Source organism: Hemiscyllium ocellatum, chromosome 7, assembly GCF_020745735.1.
Source record: "Hemiscyllium ocellatum isolate sHemOce1 chromosome 7, sHemOce1.pat.X.cur, whole genome shotgun sequence".
In the NCBI taxonomy this organism is placed as follows: domain Eukaryota; kingdom Metazoa; phylum Chordata; class Chondrichthyes; order Orectolobiformes; family Hemiscylliidae; genus Hemiscyllium; species Hemiscyllium ocellatum.
The window spans coordinates 1,232,692-1,245,293 of NC_083407.1; the positions used below are offsets into that span (position 1 = coordinate 1,232,692).

Sequence of the window (12,602 nt, forward strand, 5' to 3'; positions counted from 1 at the left end):
GTACACCGAGATCTCTCTGCTCATCAGCACGACCAAGAACCTTACCATTAGCCCAGTACTCTGCATTCCTGTTGCTCCTTCCAAAGTGAATCACCTCACACTTTTCTGCACTAAACTCCATTTGCCACCTCTCAGCCCAGCTCTGCAGTTTATCTATGTCCCTCTGTAACCTGCAACATCCTTCATCACTATCTACAACTCTACCCACCTTAAGTGTCATCTGCAAATTTACTAACCCATCTATCTACTCCCTCATCCAAGCCATTTATAAAAATGACAAACAGCAGTTGCCCCAAAACAGATCCTTGTGTACACCACTAGTAACTGAATTCCAGGATGAACATTTCCCATCAACCACCACCCTGTGTCTTCTTTCAGCTCGCCAATTTCTGATCAAAACTGCTAAATCGCCCCCAATCCCATGCCTCCATATTTTGTGCAATAGCCTACCATGGGAAACCTTATCAAACACCTTACTGAAATCCATATACACCACATCAAAAACTTTACTCTCATCCACCTGTTTGGTCAGCATCTCAAAGAACTCAATAAGGTTAGTGAGGCATGACCTACCCTTCACAAAACCATGTTGACAAGCCCTAATCAAATTATTCCTTTCTAGATGATTATAAATCCTATCTCTTATAACCTGTACCAACACTTTACCCACAATCGAAGTAATGCTCACTGGTCTATAATTACCAGGGTTGTGTCTACTCCCCTTCTTGAACAAGGGGACAATGTTTACTATCCTCCTGTCTTCTGGCACTATTCCTGTAGACAATGGCGACATAAAGATCAAAGCCAAAGGCTCTGAAATCTCCTCCCTGGCTTCCCAGAGAATCCTCGGATAAATCCCATCTAGCCCAGGGGACGTATCTATTTTCACACTTTCCAGAATTGCTAACACCTCCTACTCTTGGACAACATTGTCTTTTTTCAGTGCCAATACTGATGAAAAATATTCATATTCATCCTCGGACCCCATGCACAACTTCCCCCTACTGTCCTTGATTGGCCTTAACCTTACTCTAGTCATTCTTTTATTCCTGATATACCTATAGAAATCCTTAGAGTTTTTCTTGATCCTATCCGTCAACAATTTTTCATGTCCCCTCCTGACTCTTGTTAGCTCTCACTTTAGGTCCTTCATGACTAACTTGTAACTCTCAAGTGCCCTAACTGAGCCTTCACGTCTCATTCTAACATAAGCCTTCTTCTTCCTCTTGACAAGAGATTCATCTTCTTTGGTAAACCACAGCTCCCTCCCTCAACCACTTCCTCCCTGCCTGACAGGTACATACTTATCAAGGACACACAGTAGCTGTTCCTTGAATAAGCTCCACATTTCAAGTGTGTCCATCCCCTTCAGTTTCCTTCCCCATCTTATGTATCCTAAATCTTGACTAATCGCATCATAATTGCCTTTCACCCAGCTATAACTCTTGCCCTGCAGTGTATACCTATCCCTTTCCATCACTAAAGTAAACATAACCGAACTGTGGTCACTATCAGCAAAGTGCTCACCTCCCTCCAAATCTAACACCTGGCCGGGTTCATTACCCAGTACCAAATCCAATGTGTCATCGATCCTTGTTGGCCTGTCTACATACTGTGTCAGGAAACATTCCTGCATGCATTGGACAAAAACTGACCCATCTAAAGTACTCAAACTTTTGTATTCCCAGTCAATATTTGGAAAGTTAAAGTCCCCCATAACAACTACCCTGTTATTTTCACTCCTATCGAGAATCATCTTTACTATCCTTTCCACTACATCCCTGGAACTATTCAGAGGTTTATAAAAAACTCCCAACAGGGTGACCTCTCCTTTCCTGTTTCTAACCTCTGCCCATACTACCTCAGTTGATGAGTCCTCAAACTTTCTTTCTGCCACTGTAATACTGTCCTTGACTAACAATACCACACCTCCCCCTCTTTTACCATTTTGTCTGTTCTTACTGAAACATCAAAATCCTAGAAACTGCACCAACCATTCCAGTCCCTGTCCTACCCATATCTCTGAAATGGCCACAACATTGAAGTCCCAGGTACTAACCCATGCTGCAAGATCACCCACCTTATTCCAGATGCTCCTGGTGTTGAAGTAAACACACTTCAAAACAACTTCCTGCTGCCAGTGCACTCATGCAATCTTGAAATGTTAGTTCTGACTTCACTACACTCATCCATGTATATACATGAACTACAATTCAGGTTCTCATCCTCCTGCTGCACTAGTTTAACCCCACCTGAAAAGCATTAGCAAATTTCCCCTGCCAGGATATTGGTCCCCCTCTGGTTCAGGTGCAGACCATCCTGTTTGTAGAGGTCCCACTTACCCCAGAAAGAACCCAAATTATCCAGGAATCCAAAACCCTCCAACCTGCACCATCCCTGTAGCCATATGTTCAACTCCTCTCTCTGCCTTGCTAACACGTGGCACAGGCAACGAACTAGAGATAACAACTCTGTTTGTTCTAGCTCTCAGCTTCCACCTGCTTCCCTCAATTTCTGCTTTAAATCCCCATCTCTCTTCCTCCCTATGTCATTGGTCCCTATGTGGACCACGACTTGGGGTTGCTCCCCCTCCCCCTCAAGGATCCCGAAAACACGTTCGAAGACATCACAAACCCAGCACCTGGAAGACAACACACCAACTGTGAGCCTCTCTCGTTCCCACAGAACCTCCTGTCTGTCCCCCTAACTATGGGGTCCCCAATGACTACTGCTCTGCTCCTCTTCTCCCTTCCCCTCTGGGCAGCAGGGACAGGCTCTATACCAAAGACCTGTGCCCCATTGCTTATTCCTGGTAAGTTGTCCCTCCCGACAGTAGCCAAACGGTATACTCATTGTTAAGGAGATCCCTGTACTGCCTGTCAGTTCCCTTTCCCATCCCCGGCAGTAAACCACCTACCTTCTTCAAGTGGCTGTGGGGTAAATACCTCCCTGTAACTCCTCTCAATAACTGCCTCTGCCTCCTGAATGATCCAAACCTCATCCAGCTCCAGCTCTAGTTCCCCAATGTGGTTTTTGAGGAGCTGGAGTTGGGTACAGTACCCGCAGATGAAGTCAGCAGGGACACCAGTGGTCACACTTGCCTCCCACATCCTGCAGGAGGAACATTCAACTCCCCTAACCGCCAATCTTAGTATTCCAAATTCCCAATGAGACAACTGAATAACTAAAAAAAACTTTATTCATCGATTGTTCTCTACTCCTACCAGCCTTATCCTTCACTCTAACAGGAACATAATGCCAATAGTATATGGAGCAATACAGCGCAGAACAGGCCCTTTGACCTCAATGTTGCGCTGACCTGTGAACTAATCTAAGCCCATCCCCCTACACTATCCCATCATCATCCATGTGCTTATCCAAAGATTGTTTAAATCTCCCTAATGTGGCTGAGTTAACGACATTGGGAGGTAGGACATTCCACACCTTTACCACTCTCTGAGTAAAGAACCTGCCTCTGACATCTGTCTTAAATCTATCACCCTTCAATTTGTAGTTATGCCCCCTTGTACACACTGACATCATCATCCTAGGAAATAGTCTTTCTCTGCCTACCCTGTCTAATCCTCTGATCCTCTTGTATGTCTCTATCAAATCCCCCCTTAGCCTTCTTCTTTCCAATGAGAACAGACCCAAGTGTCTCAGCCTTTCCTCATAAGACCTTCCCTCCAGACCAGACAACATCCTGGTAAATCTCCTCTGCACCTTTTCCAATGCTTCCACATCCTTTCTGTCATGGGGCGACCAGAACTGTACACAATATTCCAAGTGTGGCCGCACCAGCGTTTTGTACAATTTCAGCATGACATTGTGGTTCTGGAACTCAATCCCTCTACCAATGAAACCTAACACACCGTATGCCTTGTTAACAGCACTATCCACCTGGGTGGCAACTTTCAGGGATTTATGTACATGGACACCAAGATCCCTCTGCACATCCACACTACCGAGAGTCTTTCCATTGACCTCTGCCTTCCTGTTATTCTTCCCGAAGTGCATCACCTCACATTTAGCTGCATTGAACTCCATTTGCCACCTCTCAGCCTAATTCTGCTGTTTATCCAAGTTCCCCTGCAACCTGTAACATTCTTCCACACTGTCCACTACTCCACTGACTTTAGTGTCATCTGCAAACTTACTAACCCATCCACCTATGCCTGCGTCTAAGTCATTGATAAAAATGACAAACAGCAGTGGTCCCAAACCAGATCCTTGTGACACACCACTAGTAATCAGACTCCAGGCTGAATATTTTCCATCGACCACCACTCGCTGCCTTCTTCCAAAAAGCCAGTTTCTAATCCAAACTGCTAAATCACCCTCAATTCCATGCTTCAGTATTTTCTCCAACAGCCTACCATGTGGAACCTTATCAAAGGCTTTACTGAAGTCCAAGTATACCACGTCAACTTCCCTAACCTCATCTACATTCTTGGTCACCTTCTCAAAAAACTCAGTGAGGTTTGTGAGACACGATCTGCCCTTGACGAAACCATGTTGACTATCTGAAATCAAATTGTAGCTTGCTAGATGATTATAAATCCTATCTCTTATAATCCTTTCCAAAACATTTCCTACAATAGACATAAGACTCATTGGTCTATAATTACCTGGGTCTTCTCTAGTACTCTTCTGGAACAAGGGCATGACATATTTTTTTAAATTTGATAAGATTATCTACAGTATGGAAACAGCCCTTTGGCCCAACAAGTCCACACTGATCCTCCGAAGAGTAACCCACCCAGACCCATTCCCTATATTTACCCTTGACTAATGCAGCTAACACTGTGGGCAATTTAGCATGGCCACTCCACCTGACCTGCACATCTTTGGACTGTGGGAGGAAACCAGAGCACCCGGAGGAAACCCACACAGACACGGGGAGAATGTGCAAACTCCACACAGTGAGTCACCCGAGGCGGGAATCAAACCTGGGTCCCTGGCGCTGTGAGACAACCGTGCTAACCACTGAGCAACTGTGCCACTCCAGTTTTCAACCTTCCAGTCCTCTTGTACAAAACCTGTAAATAATGACGACTCAAAGATCAAAGCCAAAAGGCTCTGCCATCTCCTCCCTGGCTTCCCAGAGAATCCTTGGATAAATCCCATCCAGCCCAGGGGACTTATATACTTTCACACCTTCTAGACTTGATAACACCTCCTATGAATTCTCGTTGTCACACTTTTGGAAGCCTCCGACTTGACAATTGACACTTTACCTGTGAACAGTATATTCCAGTTAATGTTTGAAAGTTCATGTCTCATACTGCCATAATTTGCCTTACTCAAATGAAGGACTTTAACTTTCATACAAAATCCTTTTCCATTATTATTTTAAGATTAATATAATAATGGTCACTGGTCCTAAAGTGCTCCCCCACTGATACTTCAGTCACTTGCCTTGCCTTGCCTTATTTCCCAAGAGAAGATCAAGTTTTGCTCCATCTCTAGTATCTTCATATTGATAAATAACATTTTCTTGAACACGTTACAATACGGCAGTTATTATTATGCACGTCCCTTTAAGGCATACTGATCATAATAGACCTCTATTTCAAAGAATGAAAACTGACCTATCCAGATATACATGGTTAGATATAAACATGTGTTGCCAGTACTATAATGACACAAATAGTAGGGACAGATTTTAAATGACTAACACTTAACACTTTGGAGGTCATGATCTGTTGGTTGTACACTGTTCTGGAGAAGGCCACCTTGTACTTTGTTCCACTTATTTGCTCCCTGTGGGGATGTGAGTGGGGAATGTAGAGAGGATGAGCACAGTGCTACAGAGAGCCATTCAAGAGGAGGAGAAAAGAGAAATGTAGTTGTAATTGGGGATGGTATAGTCAGGGAATAGACACTGTTGTCTATTGAGAGTCCCAAAGGCTGTATTGCCTGCCTGGTGCGCGGGTTCAGGATCTCTCATCTGGGCTGCAGAGAACTTGGAATGGGAGGGGAAAGATCCAATTATCTTGGTCCATGCAGGTACCAACAATATGGGACAGCACAGTGGCTCAGTGATTAGCACTGCTGCCTCACAGTGCAAGGGACCCAGGTTCGATTCCAGCCTCAGGCGACTGTCTGTGTGGAGTTTGCACATTCTCCCCGTGTCTGTGTGGATTTCCTTCGGCTGCTCTGTTTTCCTCCCACAGTCCAAAGATGTGCAGGTCAGGGTAGATTGGCCATGTGTTCAGGGATGTGTAGGCTAGCTGCATTAACCAGGGTAAATATAGGATAATAGGATAGGGAAATGGGTCTGGGTGGGTTACTCTTCATTGGGTCGATGTGGACTTGTTGGGCTGAAGGGCCTGTTTCCACACAGGGATTTTATGATTCTGCTGAGGGAATATGAGCAGCTAGAGGCTAAATTAAAAAGCAGGACCAAAAAGGTGATAATCTGTGGGTCATTATCTGAGCCACGAGCAAGTTGGCACAGGGTCAATAAGATTCAAGAGGTAAACATGTGTCTCAAGGATTGATGAGGGAGAAACAGTTTCAGACTCGCGGAGGATTGGCTCCAGCCCTGGGGGAGGAAGGAGCTGTCCCAACGGGTGTGTCCCACCTGAACCATACTGGGACCAGAGACCTGGAGATCTGTATAACGAGGATCCAGCTTTAAACTGAGCAGTGGAGGGTGGGGGCACAGCCAGGTCGGTTGTATGGAAGATTATTTGGCCATGCTATTGAGGCCTTTTAAGATGGGAGTGTTTCTGTGGGGAAAGGTCTCTGTCTGGATATGCCCTTGCATGGGGGAAGGGAGTAGATGAATGCCCCATTGAGAGAATGCCTTTGTCTGTACTGACCCTTGCAATCGGGTGGGGGAAGGGGACTCTCTGCCTGACCAGGTACAAACGGTGAAGGCAGTGGATGCAGGAGCTTCTTGTGAGGGATCTTTATCTGTTGGGTCCCTGTGGCAAGGGTTCTAATTGTGGGGATTCAGTGTCCGTGTAGTGGATGTTTCTGTTCTGGGACTGGAGGGCACTCTGGCTCTCTGTGCTAAATCTCTTGTTCTCTCGTTCCAGGGTGGCTGCATAAAGAGATGAGGAGTAGTGGGAAAACCTCGTCATTGAAACTGAAGAAACGTTGGTTTTTGCTGAACAGTAACTCACTGGATTATTACAAATCTGCTGAACGAAACTCAACCAAGTTGGGCACCTTGGTATTGAACAGTCTCTGCTCTGTCATTCAACCTGACGATAAAACCTTCAGAGAAACAGGTGCTGAGAGAGTCTGATTACTGAACCATTCTCCTAACTAGCCTCTTAATCCATCATCAGTCTCCACGACTGTCTCTGTTCGATGAGTGTAACTCCTTGATATCAGTCCACTTCCTACTATCAGGTAGGAGAAAATGAGAAATGCAGATGCTGGAGATCAGAGTTGAGTGTGTTGCTGGAAAAGCACAGCAGGTCAGGCAGCATCCGAGGAGCAGGAAAATCGACATTCAGGCTGGAACCCTTCATTAGGAATGAGGTCTGCTCCTCGGATGTTGCCTGATCTGCTGTGCTTTTCCAGCAACACACTCTCAACTTCCTACTATCAGTGTCCAGGAAAGTTACTCCTAGAATATCAGTAAAAAAGGAATGTTATTCCCAGTGTCTAGGATCATTACTCCTGGAGTATCGGTGAGCAAGAGCATTACTCCTGGAGTATCGGTGAGTGGGAACATTACTCCCTGAGTATTGGTGAGTGGGAACTTTACTCCCAGTGTATTGGTGAGTGGGTGCATTACTCTCAGAATATCAGTGTGCAGGAGCATTACTCCTGGAGTATCGGTGAGTGGGATCTTTACTCCCAGAGTATTGCATTACTCCCAGAATACCAGTGTGCAGGAGCATTACTCCCGGGGTATTGGTGAGTGGGCGCATTACTCCTGGAGTACCAGTGAGTGAGTTTTGGTGTGTAATTTAGTGATAGATGATTTGGTGTTTCTTCCCATCAGTGACCGTACCCCTGAGCTAACGGTGTTGTCTGATCTGATCCTTTGCTGCCTCTAGGTTACTGGCACTTTGTGGTTCACGGAAGGAAACATTCCTATCGGCTTTACACCAAGTTACTGACTGAGGCCACGCGCTGGGCGAGTGCCATTCAGAACGTCATTGACAGCAAAGTTCCCATAGAAACCCCAACGCAGCAGCTGATTCGTGACATCAAGGTATGGACAGTCAATGGACATTAAACACAGAGAGAGCAGGAGTAGGCCATTCAGCCCTTTGATCCTGCTTGAAATTCAATATACTCATAGCCGACTATCCAACTCAGTCCCCTGTTCCTACTTCATCCTCATGCCCTTTGATCCCTTTAGCCCCAAGAACTGTACCTAACTCTTTCGTGACCTCAACCACTTTCTGTGGCAAAGAATTTCATGGCCTCCCCACTCTCTGGGGGAAGACATCTTTCCTCATCTCAGTCTGAAATGGCCTATCATGTATCCTTAGACTGTGACCCCCTGGTTCTGGTCAACTTCCTTCCTGATCCTGTTAGAGTTTTATAGATTTATACGAGATCCACCTTTCATTCTCCTAAAGTGAATATAGTCCTTACTGATACAGTCTGTCTCCACACATTAGTCCTGCCATCCCAGGAATCAGTCAGGTCAGCATTCACTGCACTCCCTCCATCGCCGGAACATCCTTCCTCAGATAAGGTGATCAAAACTGCACACAATACTCCAGGTACGGTCTCACCAAGGCCCAGGATAATTGCAACAAGACATCCCTGCTATGATACTTGAATTCTCTTGTGTGTCTGTGTGTGAGTCTGAATGTGTGTGCATTTCCACACTCTGCTTATCCAGTTCACATTCTAGTCTGCAATGGCCCTGTCTAATGGCCAGGTCTAGCTTGGTTTTTGGGGACCAGTTTTATGTAGGCAATACCCCCCTCATTATTGTGTGTTCAAGGTGGGGCTTGGTTAGGGTTTTATTGAAAATGTGAAGAGATTTTGGGAAGTGACGACTCTATGCTGCAATCCGGTTTTGATATTGACCTCAGTCTATTCCCTTTTACCTTTCAGGAGAACAGTGTAAATGTGGAAATTGTGGACCAGATTTACAGAAGGAACCCAATCCTACGTTATACCCAACATCCTCTGCACTCCCCTCTTTTACCATTGCTCTATGGAGACATCAATCCCAGCTGTGAGTATCTGCTTGATGGCTCCTCTGAATAAATCTCACAGGAAACAGTGAGTGAGGGAAGAGTGCATGTATTTGTGAAAACACAGAACCCCAAGCACAGAAAGAGACAATCCAGCCCATCATGCCCATGAAAAGTCTCTGAAAGATTGATCAGACCAATCCCACTGTCCAATCTCAATCCCAAAGCCCTGAAAATTTCTTCCTTTCAATTTTTCCAATTCCTCCCCTATTTCCCCTTCTCCATCTCCCTGGTGGTTAAGAGGTGGAGTCAGTAATTTTGCAAAAAAATAGCCTCAGTGTTGCTGATAATGACTTCACATCAGATCAACACCCTCCCCTCCAGATTTCACACTGAATGGGAGCAATTACTGATGCTCATCCAGTTGAATAATCATCAAATACGACAAATGTTAATTTGGGTTGGGCTAGAGGAGGGGTTATTGTTCGGGGTGAGTCAAGGCCCCTAGACCAGGAAAATCAAATTCTGGAGCAGCAACAGACCATTCCACTCTGGGACCTCTTCCACTATTCTATCAGACCATGGCTTGAGTTAATAGTGACCTCAACTCCACATTGGAGAGTGTGCAGACGCCATTTTATGGGAATAGTTCAGAAACGAGAAACTTCAGTGATGAGGATGGATTGTAGAGAAGAAGGCTGAGAGGAGGTTTGATGGCGATCGAGTAGATAGAGAGAAGCTGTTCCCTCCAATGAAATGATTGAGAATCAAGGGGACAGATTTAAAATGTTTTGCAAAAGAAGCAAATGCAAGGTGAGAAAACAATTATTTCACATAGTGAGTAATTAGGGGATGAAAATCACTGCCTGGAAATGAAGTGGCAGCAGATTCAATTGAGGGATTAAAGAGGGAATTGGATGATTATTGAAATAGAAACCAATGGGGTTATGGGGAAAAGCAGGAGAATGCACAAAATTAAAATGCTCAGAGTCAGTGCAGAAATGGTGCGCTTTGTTACTTCTTCAAAAAAACTCAATCAAGTTTGTGAGACATGATTTCCCATGGACAAAGCCATGTTGACTATCCCTAATCAGTCCTTGCCTTTCCAAATTCATGCACATCCTGTCCCTCAGGATTCCCTCCAACAACTTGCCAGTCACTGACGTCAGGCTCACTGGTCTATAGTTCCCTGGCTTGTCCTTACCACCCTTCTTAAACAGTGGCACCACGTTATCCAACCTCCAGTCTTCCAGCACCTCACCTGTGACTATCGATGATACAAATATCTCAGTAAGAGGCCCAGCAATCACTTCGCTAGCTTCCCACAGAGTTCTAGGGCACACCTGATCAGGTCCTGGGGATTTATCCACTTTGTTCGAAGACATCCAGCACTTCCTCCTCTGTAATCTGGACATTTTGCAAAGTGTCACCATCTACTTCCCTACAGTCTATATCTTCCACGTCCTTTTCCACAGTAAATACTGATGCAAAGTACTTGTTTAGTATCTCCCCCATTTTCTGTTATGCATCAATAAGATCATCTGTCATTTCTCTAAACCCCAATGGTTACAGGCCCAACCCCTTCAATCTTTCTTCATAAGATAACCTCCCATTCCAGGGAATAAACCAACTCACAGGAGGAGGAGGAGGAGGAGGAAGAGGCTCCACGCATATCCCTGTCTCTATGATGGAAGAGCCCAGCACATCCAGTGCAAAAGATAATGCTGAAGCATTGGCAACAACCTTCACTCAGAAGTGCCGAGCAGATGATTCAACTCGGTCTTCTCTGGTCTTCTCCAGTGGTCCCCAGCATTACAGATGCTAGTCTTCAGCCAATAGACAATAGGTGCAGGAGTAGGCTATTCTGCCCTTCGAGCCTTCACCACCATTCAAAATGATCATGGCTGATCATCCTTCATCAGTATCCTGTTCCTGCCTTATCTCCATAACCCTTGATTCCACTATCCTTGAGAGCTCTATCCAACTCTTTCTTAAATGAATCCAGAGACTGGGCCTCCACTGCCCTCTGGGGCAGAGCATTCCACACAGCCACCACTCTCTAGGTGAAGAAGTTTCTCCTCATCTCTGTCCTAAATAGTCTACCCCGTATTTTTAAGCTGTGTCCTCTGGTTCGGGACTCACCCATCAGTGGAAACATGTTTCCTGCCTCCAGAGTGTCCAATCCTTTAATAATCTTATATGTCTCAATCAGATCCCCTCTCAGTCTTCTAAACTCAAGGGTATACAAGCCCAGTTGCTCCAGTCTTTCAGCGTAAGGTAGTCCCACCATTCCAGGAATTGATCTCGTGAACCTACACTGTACTCCCTCAATAGCCAATTCGATTCACTCCACGTGATATCAAGAAACTGTTGCAGACACTGGATACTGCAAAGGCTATGGGCCCTGACAACATTCCGGCAATAGTACTGAAGGCTTGTGTTCTAGAACAAGCTGTTCCAGGGCAGTATCCACCTGATGATGTGGACAATTGCCCAGTTATGTCCCATGTATAAATCCAACCTGACCATCAGTAAAGTGATGGAAGGTTATCAATGGAACTATCAAGCAGCACCTACTCAGCAATAACCTGCTCAGCACTGCCCAGTTTGGGTTCCCCCCAGGGTCACTCAGCCTTTGACCATATTGCAGCCTTGGGTCAAACATGGACAAAAGAGCTGAATTCCAGAGGGGAGAGGAGAGGGACAGCCCTTGACATCGAGGCCGCATTTGATTGAGTGTGGCATCATGGAACCCTGGCAAAACTGGAATCTGTGGGAACCAGTTGCAAACTCTCTGCTGGTTGGAGTCGTAGGAAGATGGTTGTGGTTGTTGGAGGTCAGTCATCTCAGCTCCAGGACACCTCTGCAGGAGTCCCTCAGGGGAGTGTCCTAGACCCAACCATCTTCAGCTGCTTCAACAATGACCTTCCCTTCATCAGAAGGTCAGAAGTGGGGATGGTCCCTGATGATTACACAACATTCAGCATCATTCACCACTCCTCAGGTACTGAAGCAGTCTGTGTTCGAATGCAACAAGATCTGGACAATATCCAGGCTTAGGGCTGACAAGTGGCAAGTAACATTCATGCCACAAAAAATGCCAGGTTATGATCATCACCAATAAGAGACAACCTAATCACTGGTGTTAGACATTCATTAGTGTTACCAACATCATATCCCCCACGAGGAGAAAGTGAGGACTGCAGATGCTGGAGATCAGAGCTAAAAATGTGTTGCTGGAGAAGGGCTTAAGCCCGAAACTTCGATTCTCCTGCTCCTTTGATGCTGCCTGACTTGCTGTGCTTTTTCAGCAACACATTTTTAAGATCATATCCCTCATTGTCAACATTTTGAGGTTACCATTGACCAGAAATTCAACTAGACTCGCCACATAAACACAGCGGCTACAAGGACAGAGACTGGGAATCCTGCCGTGAGTAACTCACCTCCTGTCTCCCCATAGCCTGTCCACCATCTACA

General features: G+C 45.5%; 1 protein-coding gene across 1 annotated transcript in view; it reads left to right on the forward strand.

Moving 5' to 3' along the window:
• Window positions 1–12,602, forward strand: part of LOC132817680 (unconventional myosin-X-like) — a 241,470-nt gene that overhangs the window by 189,794 nt on the left and 39,074 nt on the right. Inside the window, exons 32-34 of the mRNA XM_060828179.1 lie at window positions 7,047–7,241; window positions 8,022–8,179; window positions 9,040–9,163. Of these exons, the coding sequence (XP_060684162.1) occupies window positions 7,047–7,241; window positions 8,022–8,179; window positions 9,040–9,163 (477 nt within the window). The remainder of the gene's footprint in view (window positions 1–7,046; window positions 7,242–8,021; window positions 8,180–9,039; window positions 9,164–12,602) is intronic.